This window comes from Macrobrachium rosenbergii, chromosome 14 (assembly GCF_040412425.1).
Source record: "Macrobrachium rosenbergii isolate ZJJX-2024 chromosome 14, ASM4041242v1, whole genome shotgun sequence".
Lineage (NCBI taxonomy): Eukaryota > Metazoa > Arthropoda > Malacostraca > Decapoda > Palaemonidae > Macrobrachium > Macrobrachium rosenbergii.
The window spans coordinates 4099780-4120338 of record NC_089754.1 but is presented as its reverse complement, the minus strand read 5'-3'; the positions used below and the strand labels follow the sequence as shown (position 1 = coordinate 4120338).

Here is a 20559-nt window from a genome sequence, read left to right as displayed (position 1 = left end):
CCTCAGACCTCAGTTGTATAAGCACAAGACAATTGTTGGTAGCATTTGTGCTCTTAGAGGAGAGATAAGTTGCTAATGTCATCAAACTGACAGATAAAGCAAGGTTGGCCACCAAAATTCTTGTTAGACTGAGGAAACAGTACAATACATTACTGGAAATATTCTAGTTCGTGATGGTAATGGCCATTGCTCATTCCAAACTTTGTCAGCATTAAAAGTCTGTAAAATAATGCTTTGTAGATATAAGATGTTGAAATGATTTGGATTTTCTGCTTTAGCAGACTCCTTGTTTATTTAAAAATCATGGTTACAAATGTGGAAAGTCTTGCTGGTAGTCTGTATCTCAGCACAGTGTCCAGAGATGTTTATTTGCCTTTAGCTAATAAATATTAGCATTGTTTTAATTTGTTTCTTCAATGCCTACAAAACCTGGAGAACTAATGGGTATTAGCAGAATATGGTATCGGGTATAAAAGTTTGAGTTTATACGTACTGCTGTGTTGCTGAAGCTTTAGAAGTCGTGTAAAACAAATTTACCAAGATTGACTGCGGTTTCTCTTGTCGTTTATTTTCTGATAATTGTATAAGATTTGAGGATGTAAATTACCAATATTTTTCTTTATTTTAGCACTTTGAATTTTTCTTTCAGTTGAGGAAGCTGTTCAAGTTTTACAGCATCGAGGTGAATTAGACACATGGGGCACCACTCCAGAACTTTTGATATCAGACACGTCAGACCATTATCGAACATTTGGCATGCTAGAAAAATTGCTGCTTAATCCTGTAAAGTTGTCTGAGGAATGGACGTTTCAGTTAGAACCAGCAGTTCAAAAAATGGTTATTCAAAAGTAAGCTACCCAGCATGTTATTAACTTTAAAGCCTTAACAATGTTAGCTTACTTAATGGTAAGTAACATAAGACAGACTTCCTAAATGGTTTAACGCCAGCTGTGTAAGTAAAAAATATTTTCCTTAATTGTAAGTACAGTATTCTGTCATTGATCCATTTCACATTCATCACAACTGTCTTTTCATCATAGACCGGTTTGCTCACTTATTTATCTGACTTCCATTTCACAAGAAAGCATAGAGGTATCACTACTAATTGCCTGTGTGGAGATTCCTTACGCCTTCTGTTTATGCCTGCTGGATAATGGGGGCCATTTTGTGTGGAGAGCTAGTTTGTATTGATGCTATATCTTATTTATACAAGTATCATAATGCTTAACTATAAAAATGGTACTTGTTTTTCATTACATTGCTATGACATAATGTCTTTGTCAGTGTCACTGATATGCCAAGTGAAATTTTAATGACAAACAGTAGATAGATAGCAATGACAATATACCATATTATTAAAGTGTTTAAAATGCCTTTCTTTAGTATTTATTGCCTTATATGGCAAGCTCTCTCTCTCTCTCTCTCTCTCTCTCTCTCTCTCTCTCTCTCTCTCTCTCTCTCTCTCTCTCTCTCTCTCTCTCTCTCTCTCTCATACGAATGATTTTAATTTTAATTTTCTTTACAATAATGTGCCATTTTATTTTGATTTTGACATTAATGTTACTGCTAGTACAGTAATGCATTTACACTAATAATGTTGTGTACATGAAGAATGAAAATATAAAAATATTTTGCATGTATGCTTTTTATTCTTTATGACACTAGCTATAAAAAATTATAATTGCCTTTATCTTTCACATTTTAGTGTCAGTACACTGTAGTATATGAAGAACTGTTTAATACAATAGCATTTTGAATTGTTTGCAGTAAACTCTCAGATGGCTGTGAACATTTATCCTTAACCTGTCAGGGTATGTGTGAAATGCTGGTAATCCCAAAGATCCCACAAAACCCAGTATGTAATCTCATGATGATCTGTGTTGCCAGGGACCTGTTGGATAAGGGCAAAATCTTGATAAGGTCAAGTTAAAACTGTAGGTGTAAAATGGCAACTCCATACCTTCACTCCCCCTACCTTTGTGGTGGCCGTATATTGGTTGATTTGAATACATTAATTTAGTTATCAAATTTTAATGAAAGCATATTTTATTTGTCAAATTTATTAATGCTTTGAAAATTTAATTATCAAGTTTTTTACTTTTGATGTCCTTGTTCTCTCTCCCATTAAAAGGACTAGTAACTTCATCTCATAGCAGGGGTGCTGTGATGGGAGGATTTACTATTACCACTTTGACGATACGTTTGGCTTGAGTGTCTTGAACGCGCAGTTACTAGAGACTGTAGAGACTGAAGAGGTGCAGCAATTACCTGACAAAAAATTAAGAGAAGTAGATAGAGTACTGTCTATGGTTTTGGCAAAACTGTTGTAAAGTGCCATTCATGTGATAATGGATCTGGGTGAATTACAAAATACTTGCTTTAACCAAGGACTGACTTGGTGACCCTATAAGAGTGCAGTGCATCATTTTCTCAAGAAAAGTTAAAGTATCATATTTAGATCCAAATTTTACTCTTCATGGACAAGATTTCCTTATAGAATGCACAAAGTTCCAGGTATTGTTTGAAGAAGTCAAGTATACCTTAGTTTTACCAGATCACTGAGCTGATTAACAGCTCTCCTAGGGCTGGCCCGAAGGATTAGACTTATTTTACGTGGCTAAGAACCAGTTGGTTACTTAACAACGGGACCTACAGCTTATTGTGGAAAAATTGAATGCAATGTCATATATAGTGATTAACTAGGGGCCTGATTTGAAGTGCATGTTTTCAAGCAGGACAGTTTTGGTAACTTTATGGATTAATTTGATTTCGAAATGCATTTGTGACCTATTTTAATTTTAAAAGGATTTGTCAGAAGACTGTTGTAAGCCATAATTTACACAGAAATTATCATTAGGTTAGCATAAGTATGATGGCCATCATAAACTAAATGGTAGGGAATGAATATTGATTGTAGGTTTTTTTCTGGATAGGTGGGAATTGGTTCAGTGTATTATTGTCAACAGGTATACGGAAGTACCTGTGCTGACATAACATTTTGCAAATAAATTAGCAGCAGATAAATCTAGGCTAAGTAGGAATTTTTTTTTTACCATAACGATTACCTAACAATTATGATAGCTGACCAGTTCCTAACGGCAGCGCTTTTAAATTGCGCGATTGTACTACAATAGCTGGTAACTGGTGTTGCCATCTACCGCCATCCCGCTCGGTAGTCCCAAGGATCACGTACTGGTAAGTCAGTTTCTGTTCCTGCCGTTCACAGGTAAACACCTGCGATCGAAAGTGCTCTTCAGGCAGCTCACGATATTTTCATCGTTTTTCGCTGGATTTCGGCGAAGTACTATACTGCAATTGTTGTTTGACTAGAAACATGTCTGATTCAGGATCGTCAGTTAGGTTTGGCGCCAGTGGGTGCAATACTAGGCTTAAAATTAAGAGTTGTTACGACCCCACACGTGTGTGTAGATTGTAGAGGGGATCAGCTTGTTCTAGGGAGTCGCCTTGCATCGAATGTAGTTGCTGGTCAGACCGGCAGTGGAGGGTCTTTCTTTCTCATCAAGAAAAACTTGCTAAGGATTGAGTTAGGAAGGTGGCTCAACGGGCTAAAGCTAAAGCTACGTCGGACACCGAGAAAGTTAGCCTAGAGGGGAGTAGCTTAGATGCAGGTCCGTCGCAACGGCAGACTTTTTCGGCTACCACAGACTTTGGGGCTTCTGCTTCTTCTTCTGTCTCAGCTTCTGCTCATTCTATTTCTGCATTCCTGCTCCTAGTTCTCCTTCTCCTCCTATTGAACCTATTATGCCAGCTTCCGCCCTGTTTCACCTAGTACCGTTGCCAGTCTCAAATCGAGGTTCGAGAAGAAGTTTGAATTTCTTTGTAGTACTATGCTTGAGTTGGGTAATTCTGTGAAGACTTTAATGGAGAAGTCTAATGTGCCTAGTGCTAGTGTTGTGCCATCTGAGGTTCAGTTGCTTGTCCCAGCAGGTCTCCTAGACGAAGGTCACTGTCCCGCCCCTGCACCAGGGAGAAGACATACTGGACGTCGTAGGGAGCCTCTTGGGGTTTGCCCCTGGCGATCGTTCCCTCCGTTGAGTCTACAGTGCCTCAGCAGAGCCTGACGGACCACCACGGAAAAGGTGTGTCATTCTGTGTACCAGAATCTTCCGAGTCGAGAGATTCTCCTCTCTCTTGACGCCGCAAATGGCACTTGTCGGCTTCCAGACCATTGAAAAGGTCGTGGAAGTCGGACTATTTGTCCCCTCCTCCATTGAAAAGGTCGAGGGATGCAGTGTGTGTGTGCCTCTGGCGCCAGGTGCGCATGACTTATCGTCCAGTTCGTCAGACGATTCAACCTTACATCGACCACCAGTTAAGAAACAGACTTCCACGCTTTCGTCTCTTCCACCTCCCCCGCTCTCAAGATGTCGGCTGCGCCCTGTGCCCCTCGGCCGGCGGGCACCTTCTGCTCAGTGGGAGGATGCTGCTGCCTCCCCTCCAGTGGATCTCCGAGTGTCGCCTCTCGCGCCACAAGTGCCGCTTGTCCCCAGGCAGGGTGCCAATCGTTCCTCCTTCAGGATTCCCGCGTGTCTCGGTCTTCCCGCCGGACGGCGTCTTGGGTCCTCTTAGGAGGCAATTAGATGATATTGTTTCCTTATTTAAGGGAGTGCAACCAGCGACCCCAGCACCTACCACACCTGTTCAACCAGCAACCCCATTGCCTGCCGCTTCTGTGCCTGCTGTACCTGGTTTGTCCCCGGTTTCGTCAGAAGAGGAATCTACTTTTTATTTGGCATATACTAAACTGCTTAGGTGTCTGTGGACCACTTATCCCAACTGCTTGGTCGCTCCTTCACCTAAGCCTCCGCAGTCCATTTTTTGTATGGGAAGGCCGAGGCCTGATCTGATCGTTCTCAAACTGTCCTTATCGAAGGCGATCACGGCTCCCTTCATAAGCCTCGATGTGTGGTTGGCTGCCAAGAGAGAGTCGGGAAAAGCAAATTTTGCATTTCCTCCTCCCAAGTTGCAGAGTAAGAGATACCAATTCTACGTTACTGGGGAAGCTCTGTCCCTGGGAGTTTCTGCCTCCTCCCAGGGGGACTTCTCTAGTTTAGTGGACGCCAATAGAAGATCAGCTTTCTCATCGGCTAAAGGTTTCTTCTCCTCCTCGGAGATGGACCATCTCGTCAAGAACCTCTTCAAGGTGCTAGAGATCCTCAGTCTTTTAGACTGGACTGTGGGTGTCTTAGCATTCAAGATTGAGAACTGCCCTGACATCCCAGAGGACGTGACGTCGGAACTTGTGAGTTTCCTGTCTTGTGGAGACAAGTCTGTGAGGGACGCAGTGGACGAGTTAGTCTTCCTATATACCTTAGGAGTCCTCAAGAAGAGGGAACTCTGGTGCTCGTTCGTTACCAGAGGGGTCACCACCACTCAGAAATCTGCCTTGCTCTTCACTCCCTTGGTCAAAGAACATCTCTTTCCAGAAGAGTTGATCAGGGATATTGCTTCTTCCCTCAAGAAGAAGTCGACTAATGACCTACTCACCCAGTCCTTCAAGAAGCCACAGCCGACAACGACAGCCCCGACCAAGTCAGCATCTCCTCTTCAACCCTTTCGAGGGGGCAAGTCTCGTCCTTACCACAGACCGAGGACCAACCTGATCACCCCAAACAAGTCCAAGTCCAAATCTTCTTCCAAACCCAACACCAAGTGAGTCCTCTTTCCTTCGCCCAACAGTAGGAGCCAGGCTTTTTCGGACAGAATCAAGGGCCAGACTGTGGCCATTCATACAGACAACACCACGGCACTAGCTTACATCTGCAAGCAAGGCGGCACCCATTCATTCTCCCTGTACCAACTTATGAGGGAACTCCTCCTTTAGGCAAACTCGCTACCAGTTTGCATTGTTCCAAGATTTGTCCAAGGGAAATGCAGTGTCTTAGCGGACGAGCTCAGCAGGAGAAATCAGGTCCCTCCTTCAGAATGGACCCTGGACCAGCTAGTATGCAACGCTCCGTGGAAGTTATGGGGAACTCCGATGGTCGATCTTTTCACCACCCCAAGGAACCATTGTCTTCCCCTGTTTTGTTTGCTGGTTCTGGATCCACAGGCTTGGTCAGTGGATGCGATGCTGCTCGATTGGTTGGACCTAGACCTTTGCGCCTTTCCCCCCTTCGGGATGATAAGGCAAGTCATCAACAAGGTGATGAACCACCAGAATGTCTCCATGACTCTGATTGCCCCGTTCTGGCCAAGGAAGGAGTGGTTTCCGGACCTAGTCAGCCTCCTTCAGGACTACCCGAGGTCTCTTCCATTAAAGAAGCATCTTCTCAGACAGCCCCTTTCGCAAGTTTCATCAGGGGTTGTCTACACTGGACCTGACAGGCTTCAGACTGTCAGGAAACTCGCTAGGAAGAGAGGCTTTTCAAGACGAGCTGCGGAAGCAATTGCAAAGTGCAGAAGGAAATCTTCTAACAGGCTGTACCAGTCCAAATGGACAGTCTTCAGAAGATGGTGTAAGAAGAATAAGATCTCTTATTCTTCGACCTCTATTGCACAGATAGCGGACTTCCTTCTGTTCCTCAGGAACGAACGTCAGCTAAGCGGTCTCCACTGTTAGAGGATACAGAGCCATGCTATCCTCAGTCTTTAAACATCGTGGCCGTGATCTCACTATAACGAGGATTTGACCGATCTGGTCAGGTCATTCGAAACCTCCAAGACTTCCTCTCCTCCTCTCACTTGGAATCTGGATGTTGTCCTAAAATGGCTCTCATCTCCCTCGTTCGAGCCTCTCCATTCTGCTTCTCTGAAGAACCTTACGAAGAAGACTCTCTTCCTGTTCGCCTTAGCATCTGCAAAGAGAGTCAGCGAGCTACACACAGTAGAGAAGAAGGTAGGCTTTGCTCAAGATGATGCCCTTTACTCCCTCATTTTGGAGTTTTTGGCTAAGAATGAGAACCCTTCGGTCCCCTGGCCTAAATTCTTCAGGCTCAAGAGCCTCGCCGCCTTAGTAGGACCAGAAGAAGATGAGAGAGAACTATGTCTCGTCAGAGCTCTTAGATACTACTTGCACAGGACGGAGAAAATTAGGGGTCCTTCTCCCAGACTTCGGTGCTCCGTTCGGAACCCTCTTAAACCTCTCTCAAAGAATGCAATCTCATTCTGCCTCAGGGACCTCATTATTGAAGCACACGCGCAAATACGAGAATAGGACACATGTCTGCTCAAAGTTAAAGCTCACGAAGTCAGGGCAGTGGCAACTTCCACAGCATTTAAACACAATCTGTCACTTAATGCTATTATTCAAATACTTTCTGGAGGTCCAGATCAGTATTTGCGGTGCTTACCTGAAGGATTTGGAGACAGTCTTTGGTGATTCCTTCTCCCTCGGTCCTTTGTCCGTGGCTGGCATGGTAGTAGGTGAAACATCGTAGGAACTGGCCTATTTTATTCCTCCTTTTCATATTTTTTCTTTTATCTTGTATATTGGTTGTCGGTTATGTGGGAAGCTGGGGGTAATGTCACCCTGAGGTGCCCTCCAATCATTTATTGTATATAGGTGGAAGGGTTTTGGTTTATTTAGGTTTAGGTGTCGCAATTGTATGTCTGGTCTTTAGCCCAGGGCAACGGCAAACTTGTTTATTTCTCTGCAAGTCTCCGGAGCAATCCATGACTTAAGGGTTGCCATCCCAGTAGAAGCTCTCTGTGGACTACCTTCCACACTTTCTACTAGTAAGAGGAGCACCGACCAGAGGCAGTACCTTCCTGCAGTAGCTCCCTTATGAGGTAATGATCACAAGCAGTATTTTATACTGTAATATGGACTGAATTATTTGCCTATTTGGATTGGTTCTATCTAATCCACACCCTCCTTCAATAGCAAGTCAGCTATCATAATTGTTAGTAATCGTTATGGTAAAAATGAGATTTTTATAATAAAATTAAGTTTTACCATACTTACCTAACAATTATGTATCATAACCCACCCTTCCTCCCCTCAGGATAGTGTGGCAGGCACAGAAATTGACTTACCAGTACGTGATCCTTGGGACTGCAAGCGGGATGGTGGTAGATGGTGACACCAGTTATCGGCTATTGTAGTACAATCATGCGCAATTTAAAAGTGCTGCCGTTAGGAACTGATCAGCTATCATAATTGTTAGGTAAGTATGGTAAAACTTAATTTTATTATAAAAATCTCATATTTATTCCCCAAGATTGTTGAATCAACTATTACTCTTACTCCATACCTCTTCAATAACTTACACTGTTCTCAAGAGGAAACAAGTGAAAAAATGCCCAGAAGTTTCCTTAGTGCAATCAAGTTTTCTGTACAGCTGCTACAACATAGTCAAGGTCACGAAAATGGATCTATGTTTCAGTAGTCTCGGTATAATGCTGTATGAACCACGGCCCATGAAACTTTAACCACGGCCCAGTGATGGCCTATCCTATATCGCTGCCAGAAGCACGATTATGGCTAACTTTAACCTTAAATAAAATAACAACTACTGAGGCTAAAGGGCTGTAATTTGGTATGCTTGATGATTGGAGGGTGGATGATCAACATGCCAATTTGCAGCCCTCAAGCCTCAGTAGTTTCTAAGATCTGAGGGCAGACAGAAAAGTGTGGGCAGAATAAAGTGTGGACGGACAGACAAAGCCGGCACAATAGTTTTCTTTACAGAAAACTAAAAAAGCCATGACACCTTGTCAACACTGCATAATCATAAACACTCAATATGCTTATAAACAACAACCTGTACACTTTCAGCTGAAAACAAATCCTAAGGCAAGTATCTGCCTTATTTTCCCATATTTTTAACAAAATATGCTGTATAAATAAGCTTTGAAAATAATAAGCAAGCGCCTTCTTTTTCTCTCTCTTGTAAATAGCACACAGTTTGGTAGGGAGGTAGCGTACCTGTGTAAATCAACAGCCTACCATGGTTTTATTACCATTAATGTATTTTTATACAGCAATATTAAGTATCAGTTGTTACGCGTTGTATTATATTTCATTTGTTTTACTTATAGATTGATAAATTTGCCTTTTTATTCATAGTTTCCTTACCTGAATTATGACAATTATGGCATCATTCATATTGCAATATAGACTGGGCTCTTTCAGTGTGATATTTTTAAAAACAATATTTAAAAATTTATTAATCTTCGGTCTTATTATGATCACTGATTTCTCATTTGGCCTTATTATGGAAACTGTTTTTATAAAAACACTGTGTTTATATGTTTAGTACATATTGTATTTCTTAATTATGATATGTCCAGAGCAACACTACTAAAAAGAACACCACTAAAAATGACCAACCATTCTCTGTTTTATTGGAATTAATGATTTTTCATTTCACCTCATAATATCGTGGAAGCCTTACCTGTGTGCATGTGTGTGTTTACATCTACATGTGGCATTTCATCAATGTTGATGTCACCGTTTAGCTTTTTTTTTAATTCTAGTTGACTCTAACATGATTATCACACATATCATAACAGCACACAAGAGAATATTTTATCACTATTGGTATTTCATCTCGGTACTAATGTTCATTTACAGTAAAATATTAATAAGAAATATGTGAATTTCATCATGAATTTTGTCATGTTGAGCTATTTATAACTCAACTCCCATTCCTCAACTAAAGGGAAGGAGTGTTTGTGCATGTATTGTATACACAAGTTAGGGGATATCGAATGCATTTCTCTCTTGTCTCTTGTGAGTTGTAAATTTTATTGTTTTTTCATCTTATGTGCATTGAAAATTATGGCAAACCACATCAAATATAAAAACTGAGAAAATACAGTAAAAGTATAAATGAGAATAGCAAAAAAAAAAAAAAAAAAAAAAAAAAAAAGGTGTGAGTGTGCATGTTATAGTCTGCAATGTATGCAATATCAGTTGTTTCCTGATATGTATATATACATCATATACTATACGTATGTAATCAACGGATAGGTTTGCTGAAAGCAGGTGGGTGTTACAGACTAATACACACATAAACAAAGCCACTCCAACACCTTCTAAAACATAACAGACACCTCACACGTCTCGAACTGTCAACCTACTCGCCCAGTTCTCCTCGCTGCTGGGAGAAAGGGAGCTGAGGATTTGGTAACATGTACACATTCGCTACCAGGGTCTAAGCGATGTCAGGCAGGGCAGCCGATCGAGGCTACGGCCTACCATCCGCCAAATCCAAGTCCTTCCAAAGAAGGCATCGTGCTTATCCCATATAATAATGGGAAAAAATGCACGTTAAAAACGAAGAAGATATTATATATATATATATATATATATATATATATATATATATATATATATATATATATATATATATATATATATATATATATATATATATATATATATATATATATATATACAGTATATTGTCACAAAGTGACCAAGTACCTGGTTATCATACAACTAGTCACAAAATCCAAAAATTTACCTCACTTCAGCCAGATACCTGAACCCTCATAACAATAAAATTATGACTGAACACTCTAAAGGTAACCGTGATCCCTTAAAACTTGCTTATCACTTGGAAAATCAAATTAAGTTTATCAAGTTATGTGTGAGGTATTGAGATGTACTGTAATAGATAATAAAGGTCATCACTCCATCCAACAACTATAGTTGTTTCCCAGGTCTTAATTCACTTTAGTTCTGCTAAAGGAGAATAAAACATGTCTATCACTTACCTTGTGCATTCACAAGTAACCCTATTCACTGGTAATCCCTTGAGTGCAGTTGCTCTCAGGTTCCAACTTCTTTTAGACTTGTGTGGCCTAGTGGGCAGTGCCCTTGCCTTTCAATTGGAAGACCTGGGTTTGATCCTGATGTGAGTCAGAAATTTATATACATACATATATATATATATATATATATATATATATATATATATATATATATATATATATATATATATATATATATATATATATATATATATATATATATATATATATACATATATATATATATATATATTATAGTAGGTATATATTATATATATGTATATAAGGGATTTTGACAAGGAAAATCTATTTCTGAGGAGGCCCTGTGTCACCCGGTGAAATTCCATACTAACACGAATTTCTAGGTATAAAAATTGCTAAATATACCAGAGAAAAAAAGCTTTCAGGAATGCTGGAGTTACTACCCCTAGATCGAGCGTCTTCTATATGAAGACGTCGGTATAACCAAGGGTGAGTGAAAGAATCACAACCACAGAGCCACACTCGATAGACATCCCTATGTCAAAACCCCCGGGAAGAGCGGGGAGCCGTACCAGCTCCCACGCTCACCCGCCCGCCAAGCGGCGACTCCAGCGCCATCTGAACCATTCCAGACTAGCACCAGCTCCAGGCTTGGCATGTGCAAGTAGGGGGGCCAAACCTGCTCCTGGGAGGGTCACTGGGTGACACGGGCCTCCTCAGAAATAGATTTTTCCTTTGTCAAAATCCCTTTTCTGAGCTCAGCCCCATGTCACCCGGTGAAATAGTGACAGAGAATCATGCCAAGATGAGCAAAGCTACAAAGAAAACAAAAGGTGATTAGAACAAAAACACACACTATGAAAAAATAGATTTAATTATGATATCTCATCAAGGAAAAATAGATTTAATAACAGGTAAGAATACAGGGTGAACAACACACACCCAACAATATAAAGACACCATGAGGAATATGTAAACTTAAGTCTAAGAGCAATATACAATGACAAAAATACAATACAATTAGGGTGAAATGAAAGACACCCACAACATAATGGTATAAACAGGTAAATACAAACTTAAATCTAAGAACAATGAGATATATACAAAATCAGAAATTGAGGTACATGAAGCAAAATAAAAACCGCTCCAGTACTTCTATCTTAATCTAAATTCACAGCATATCAAAATCCAATCACCAAGACAAAATAACCAGGGTAAATCTAGCATCGATTATGAGGAGCAAGGCAGTGAGGCATGATTGATCCAGAAAGGCAGGCAGAGAAATAAATGAGGCAGGCAGGCAGGGGCGAAGGAAAAGGATTAAGGACAATTAAGGTGGGGGAATGACACTCCCCACAGCCACTGTAGAAAATTTCAGGGCTTCGAGTGATTTTAAATAGTGGCGTTTAAACAATAGAGGTGATTTCCATCCCGTATACTTGGTAAGTTCAGCAAAATCCATATTATGGAAATAATTAGTAGAGGTAGCTACCGCACGGATATCATGAACCTTTGGGACTGAATCCGGGATGGCTTGTTTAATAAAATACAGAATTTGCTGTCTTATAGCGTTCAAAGAAAGAGTTCCACCTTTTTCCCTGATAAAAAGAGGACCCGACTTACACTGTGGAGTTCTTTGTAGATAAGACTTTAAGGTATATACTGGACATAAGGATTGGTCCTGAGGAAGAGGCACCACCTTCCAGGGGACCACCTGTCCTGAGGGTCTTCATTTTTAGCTAGGAACCTATGATCAGGGGAAAGGGAGGACTTCTCCGGACGGGAGGAAATCAGCATGATCATCACCTCTAGAGAGAGCCAACAGCTCTGAAATTCTGGCACCTGAAATAAGCTAATCAGAAACAAGGTTTTCCTTAACAGATCCAGATAAGAGCATTGTGAGTTATCAGTATCAGCGGCTAATTTCAGAACATCTTTGAGGAACCAGGTAACAGAATGTGGGCGTGTTACCAGTCTCAAACGTGGCGCATGCTCTAGGGATGGAGGAAAAGTATGAATCTGTAAGGTCGATTTTGAAACCATACAAAAATACCTTCTTTAAGGCTGATTTAGCTGTAGTAATAGTGGCCGGGGCAAGGCCTTTTTTCAAACAATGATCTAAAAGAAAGTAACCGCTAGGTTAGTAGTCATAGTTTGAGCTTCAGATGCCTTCAAAAAGGATGCTAATTTTTGACTGCTGAATCATACTGTCTGAGAGTAGAATCTCTCTTGTCAGATTCTAGAAACAGAGTGTTGACGGGGTCAATATTTGCTCCCTTTTGCAGCAAACTTTATAAAGTCCATAAAACCAGGGCATTCTGAATTCTTAAGGAAGCTGACACAGTCTTGGTTTTGTACTACTTGGGTCAGTCTGGGTTTGGGTATCTGATGACACCGCAACTTGAGCTCCTGGAGCAGAGGAACCAGTTGCTCTTCGGCCAATAGGGAGCTACTAGAGCTAGTTGGCCCTTGAATGACCTGAGTTTGTGCAGTACTTTCAACAACTTGTTTATTGGGGGAAACAAGTAGATCCTCTCCCAATTGTTCCAGTCTATGGTCATCGCATCGTGGCAAAGGCCTGGGGTCCAGGTTGGGAGCCACATAACAGGGAAGCTTGACAGATTGCTCTCCGTGCGAACAGATCCACTTGGAGTCCCGAACCCGGCGGAAAATCCAATTGAGCGATTCCCCGTCCAGAGACCACTCCGTCTCAACGGAGTAGTCCTGGACAGGGAGTCCGCCACCATGTTTTGCGCACCGCTAGGTGGGTGGCTGACAGATGCCAGCCGTGCTTGTTCGCCAAGGAGAAGATAGCTACCATCACCTGGTTGACGCGACCTGATTTGGAGCCGCCCCTGTTGATGCAATGAACTACCACGGCGCTGTCCAACACCAGCCTGATGTGAATCTGGCCGGCAGGGCGGAGTTTCTTGAGAGTTAGAAACACTGCCATAGCTTCCAAGGTGTTTATATGAAACTGTTGAAACATTGTAGACCATGTCCTTGAACTTTTGGTTTGGTGAATACCCTCCCCAGCCGCTTAATGAGCGTCTGTGTAAATTACCAAGGCCGGAGGGGAAATTTGAGTGGGACTGACTTTGACAGGCCACTGGCTGTGGACCATGGTTGAAGCCTTGTCTTCAAGATTCAGGGGATTGAAGAGACTCTGTCTCTGAGCCTGACATTGGCTCGTCTCCACCACACTCTGTTTATATCTTTTAACTTTGCTTTTAAGAGCAGGTCCGTCACTGAGGCAAACTGAAGGGGCGAGAATTCTCTCTTGAGACCGGCGGGATGCTGCTTTGTCCTTCAAAAATTTTCTGGTAGCGGCGGCTATTTCCTTCCGCTTGGACGGGCGGGAGGGATAGCCTAAATACGAGACAGGTCCCACTGGAGACCCAGCCACTGAAACCGGGACTCCAGAGTCAGGCAGAGACTTCTCCTGTTCAGTTGAAAAGCCTAACGACTCCAGGAACTTGATCACTATGGCTGTAGCCTTCCGGCACTCATGTACTGTTGGAGCCCAGATTATCCAATCGTCCAGGTAAGCCTCCAGGAATCCCCGGGACCGTAGTTGCTGAATCGACTGTTTCCGCCAGTTTAAATAAAAAAATCCGGGGCTATATTGAGAATAAAGGCATGACCCTGAAGGAGTAGGCTTGTTTCGAGTCTGAAACCCAGGAAGGGAGAGAAGTGGAAAGAACCGGGACGTGATAGTGGCGTCTGAAAGATCGATAAAGGTGGTGACGGCTCCAAATGGCAGTAGAGTCCGCCACTTTGAGCCATCCGTAAGCATGGGAAAACTTGTCCATCTTATGTAACTTGATTTAGACGCGACAGAAAAGAATCACTCTTTGCTGATCGGAATCTTTCTTTGGAACTGTGAACAACCTGCCTTGAAATTTGAGGTGCCTTACTTCCTTTATTGCTCTCTTGTTGAGAAGCTCCATCACAAAATCCTGTAGGGCTTTGGAGGGGGTTGGTAAAATCTGGTCAGGGGAGGGGATCCTTGATCCAGCTCCACCCAGACCCTTGGACACAATGCTGTGTGCCCAAGGACTGAAGGACCACTGGTCTCTGAACCAGTAAAGGCGACCACCTACCTGACTGGTCTCAGTGGGAGGAAGTGGGTTTGTTTCCTCTACCATGGCCTGATTTTCCACTGGGAGGCCGATCCAGCTTTGCCTCTGAAATGGGGCTCGACCTCTAAAAGTTTGCGCTTCTATTAAGGCCGTGAAAAACCTCCACGGCCCTCATGAGGTGGGATTATGCGCTGGAAGATGGAGGCGTAAGATGGTGCAGAAAGGGATTGGGCTGGTTGAACCAGCACGTACTGTTGGGGTTGAGCCTTGGAGGTGGAGGGTTGGCCCACCGCCGAGACTGGGACAGCCTGAACCACTGTTTGGTGTTGAGGCCTCCTGTGCCTCCTGAAACGTTTTCCAGACTTACTCTGGGAGCTGCCAGTTTCGGGGGTCTTCCGTTTGAAGGCAGAGATCAACGGGAGAGCGAGGGTTCTGGTTGGCCCTGTTCGGCTATAATTTGCCAGGAAGCGGTGGCAGTTGTATTCTGGGGAAAAGAAGCCCCCCAGATGGAACTCTTCATGAGCTTTTAGGCTCATGACGAATGGTGGCATCCTTGAAGATGAGTTTATCGCACTCCAACTTCATGCCACCATGAAGTCATACAGGTCTGACTGAAACCCTGCTAACAGGGATTTAGCCAGAACCTGAAACAGAGGCTCCTCTGCACAGGAGACGGCGTCGCTTCTGTCAAGCACAAGGAGTTCAGGACCGCTTAATCGACACCGTGCCTCAAACTCCGCCTTCATTCAGAGCTTCCGGGAGTTTAGGAAGCTGTTCGCTGAATTGGGAGGATGAGCAGAAAGCGTCCAATTTACCGTACAAGTAAATGTGGACGGGCGTCCTTCCAGAACTCCCCTCACCTCCCGGGAATACCAGGGATGTGGAGTCCGTCTCCTCAGCTGAGGCAAGGGTTTGCCATTTGGCCTGAGCCGTTGCCAAAGCAACTTTGTTCAGGCATTAGTGAGCAATTATCACCCAGGGAAAACATGGTGTAGTTGCCCATGAAGGGAGTCAATTTTGTGTTCTCTTTTGCCACTCCTAAAGAGTGCATCAAAAGAGTAAAACTGAGCATGGTCCCCAGGGAAGATCACCGTCTCCTTAGGGACCTTGTCAATATTGGCGTATCCAGGCTTCCTCCGTCCAGCCTAACAAGCCTGGGTAGGGGGGCAGAGATCAGGAAGAAAGAACTATAATTCCTCCATTATTTTTCGTGGCCCAGACCCTCGATGGTCAAATGTGTCATTGTGCTGAGATTGTTATTCAAGAGCAAAACGATAAAAGGGTTACCTATATATTCGAAAGGAGGAGGTCAGCGGTATCGGGAATAGCGTGATTGTGGCGCGGCTCGCCGAGCGAGCCATATCCGCCAGCAGAGTCTCCTGACTGTTTGAAGTCTTTCCGTAATTTTGATAAAGCTTCGCCTCCACCTCCGAAGAGATGCGTTCAGCAACATCCTGCAAATGCCTCAGGGTCAAAGGCAGGCTGGCAATAAGGGCTGGCTTCGCTCGGCCCTCTTATCGCTCCTTTGAATTAGGTGCTTGGTTTGTTTCCCGGAGGCCACAGGTTATTTTACCTTTCCTCGACGGGGAAAAGATGAAATTACGGGAAGACGAGGATTATAGCCCTTCGCCTTCCACGGCGTCTTCAACTTCAACTTGGGGACAGCAGATGGAGCCCTGTCACCCAAGATGGAAGACTTGGAGAACCCTGCAAAGGAAGAAACAGAGGAAGATGGGGAGTCAAGGGGCCCATTTTTATGCTGCCTCATAATACTCGCTACCTACCACTTGGTCCGGCTCCGTATTCATCGGTTCCAGGTCTAAGTCTAATATATATATCTTCAGAAACCTCCATATACAGGTCCTCTTTGAGGTGGCTGGGTCGCGGCCGGATCTGCTCAATGATGGTATGGGCTACATAATATAATATATATAGCAATATATATATATATAAAGGAGGTCCCTCAAACCAGCGTCGAGGACATACGGCTTCCTATATACACGTTCCTTCCGAACCCAGCCACCCAGGCGCCGGAGACTCTAAGGCCTCCTTCTTGGAGGACTCGCCAGCCTAAAGAGAGCAGGGGATCAGTTAGCCAACATATTGTAACAAAAGTCATGACCTACAATATGAGCACATATCAGAACTGAAAGTAGCGTGAAGAATGAAAGTCAAGCTTACCGAGGCAAAGTCCTGACACTGCTGCACAGAGCTTGAAGCACACCTCGCAGCCGTCAGGATGCCAAACTATTAGGTCGATCCATCCGGACCGCACAGCCAAAAGTTGGTCCGGCACACCACATTTGAATAGGGTTGATGGAGAGTGGTGGTGCACCCTGGCTCCTCTTTAACGCACAGTCTGTAAGTGTGAAAAGTAGATGAACCTACCACTCTAGAAACTTAAATTGGGAAGGCAAGGTATTTTCAACCTAGTACTGGAGTACTCCGGTGGAGAAAAACCCCGTCAGAGACGGGCCTTCCCAGCAATAACTTAAACAGTGGTAAACAAGCTGCTCCCGACCACCGGAATGCTCCGGCGGAACAAGTAAGCTGAGTCAACAGGGCCCCACCACAAGGGATGCCGGAAATAAAAACTATGTGGAACTGTTTAAGGGTAGGGACACCGGACCCTGTAATAACAATATGTCCAACGGCAGAGTGAACCGCCCGAACAAAACAAGTGTATATGCATATATAAAATACAGGGGATGTTAACTAAAACTGGTTAATTCCATATACTCAGTCCGGAACCACCTGAGGGGATCCCAAGCCTCAACCGCTAAAAACAATAATAGGGTGAGGCTAAACATCGCATGGACAAGGGCCGGATAGCGCCAGTCAACATAACTAAAATATCTCAACGCCAAGCAACCGCGGAAAAAAGGGGGAGGACTAATAACCCTAAGAATGTTGAAACCTGCTCGATCCTAGGAGAGGCGGTTAACGAAACATTGAGCCAAGCAAAAAGCCATTTCCGGGGACTTGTCCTGGGAGGAGCAAATCTCTCCACCAGGAAAGGGGCCCATGACTGGCCCGAAGTGAACGCCAGCTGGCATCACCCGCACGAGAAGATGACAAAGAGCTTGACTTAGGGTAGGGAGGAGGGGGTGGGGGGTGGAAAGGGTTGAGGGTAAGGATGGGAGAGGCCAGAACAGGTGAAAACAGGAGACTGGGAAGATTATTCACCTGCTCGATTACTGCAGACACACTATGCCAAGTAAATTAATACTTTTTCAGTAGAAGAACAAGCCTACCGTTTTATAATAAGGGGATGGAAGGGATAACGACCTAAGGCCTCAACACGCATTACTTTACACTAGGCGTGGCAAAGGCTAGCACTATATCTAGGGATAGCCTAGGCTAACAGGAAGGAATAAGGAAAGGGAGGAAGGAGGAAACAACGGGGGAGAGAAATTCCGTGCTGAAAACCAACCAGAGCGAACATGAAAGGGGAGGATGCTACGGTAATCAGCACGGAGAAGACAGTGCCCACAGAAAGAGCCTCTACCCCTCCATAGAAGGGGGAGGACAATGGGGTCTCACTCTACAACCCAAACAACGGCCAGTGGAAGGAACAACAACAGAAACTCTCTCTACCTGCTGAACCCTCCTCACACCTAACCTAACTCAGGGTAAAGGAGAGCGGGAGGCCAAAGGAAGCAAAATACAAGCCTAACGTGACATAGGCAGGCTAGGGGAACCCACACAACTAACCAGTTAAAATAAATCACCATCACTAAGAATAATATATATACACAAAACAATAATAAAAGCTTGTGCTCGTGCAACTGCGCATAGCCTAACAGGGAGGAGCGACAGGGTAAATAAACAATAAAAAACTGTATCTGGCGCTCCCCACAAACTAAATCAAGGCAATAAAAGACTGATAGCACCAGCACGTTTCATATTATAATAATAATAAAAACTAAGTATGTCAAAGCGGAAAACATCCTGGGGAGAAACCAAGCGGAAAATCCAGCGGGAACCCAATGGAGGAATTGTTGATATGCGGTTCGACAAAAATAATGCAGAGGAACACGAAACAACCGCCCAGGAAAACACCACCAGGATGAATTCTAGGGGAATAATGATAAGAAATGTAAACGACAAGGAGAAGCCCCAAACAAGACAAGCTGGGTGGGAATCTCGTTCCAGATCGACATGGCTGACGGGGACCTACAACGGCATCATAACAACAACCACGAATAATATTAAGATACGGGTTGAAACAGCCAAACTTATCATAAAAACCCCACAATAAGATGGTACTTAACTTGGTGACGGTAAACTTGCTGGAAGACATGCTGATAAGCAGGAAAAAAAGCCAAAAAATACGAGCACAAAATAAATGGTTGCACAAAAATCATGTGCTAGAAATGGAATGGTTCAGATGGCGCTGGAGTCGCCCATGGGACGGTGAGCGTGGGAGCTGGAACCGGCTCCCGCTCTTCCCGGGTTTTGACATAGGGATGTCTATCGAAAGTGTGGCTCTGTGGTTGTGATTCTTTCACTCACCCTTGGTTATAGGGACGTTCTTCATATAGAAGACGTCGATCTGGGGTAGTAACTCCAGCATTCCTGAAAGCTTTTTTCTCTGGTATATTTAGCAATTTTCATACCTAGAAATTCGTGTTAGTATGGAATTTCACCAGATGACACGGGGCTGAGCTCAGAAATATATTATTTGTACAGTATATATTATACATATTATGTATATGTATATGTTATATATATGTATGTATATATATATATATATATATATATATATATAATATATATATATATATATATATATATATATATATATATATATATATATATATATATATATATATATATATATATTTATATATATATATTTTTATGTTTTTCCGTGGTTTTAGTTTGAGATATTCTCTGTGAGACAGGTAGCAATGATTTAAGGTAATTTAGCCTTGTGATTCTGACTTCGTGGGTACAGGAAAACGTAAAAAAAGGAGGAAACAGAGATTTTCATATGAGCATAGGCTCTTGTTACTGAGGGAAATATTACTGTAAAACACTATGGGCATTTTTAAAGGAGTGTATTTACATAAATGACATCAGTACGGGAAAGAGGAACTCAAGTAGATTTCTGATCCTGAAGGGATTCCTATGGGATTGAATGAAAGGGGGATTCCAGACGCAGTCCGAGAAGCTTTCCACTGAAATAGGGTCCCTCTGAAATGAGAGATATGCACATTATACGCCAGTAATGACAATAGACAAAAGAATAATGAATTCGAAGCTGCACTGAGGGTGCCAAAGGAGTAATAAAGACTTAATACTGCCGATGCAAGAGGCGCACGGACATTAGACTAGGGATTCGGTGATTACTGGCTCACTATTTAAGTAAATGTTACGAGACAAAAGCGTGACTGAAATGGGGCTCTTCCAGGCACTTTACCGTGCAGATTTTATTTCAGGCGAAAAAGAAGGCGGTCCGTGGATGATTGCGATTTCCGATATAGTTTCTTCCACGTGGTGAGATGCAAGGGCTTCCGTAAAGGGGGCAAGGCGATGGGGACTCCTCGAAACTCCAAGCAATGGGGTGTGGGCTCGAGGCAGGCCAACGGTGGAGCGAACACTTGGAATGCGGTCGAAGGGCACGAGGAAAAGTATACTTTGGAAAGGGCCACGTGGGTAGGATGCAAGGGCATCGATGGGGCCAGGTGTTGAGGACGTCTTCACGCCATATCTTCCAGCCCGCGTGTCTGTCGGGACCTCGTGGGTTTCTGCTTTTATCCCCTCCTAT

The 20559-nt window shown here is 43.3% G+C and overlaps 1 protein-coding gene across 1 annotated transcript in view; it reads left to right on the top strand.

Annotated features, from left to right (window-relative positions):
* The window catches only part of Fibp (acidic fibroblast growth factor intracellular-binding protein), a 657671-nt gene that overhangs the window by 55415 nt on the left and 581697 nt on the right, over positions 1 to 20559 (top strand). The window contains 1 exon segment of the mRNA XM_067115847.1: positions 650 to 848. Coding sequence (XP_066971948.1) covers positions 650 to 848 — 199 coding nt within the window.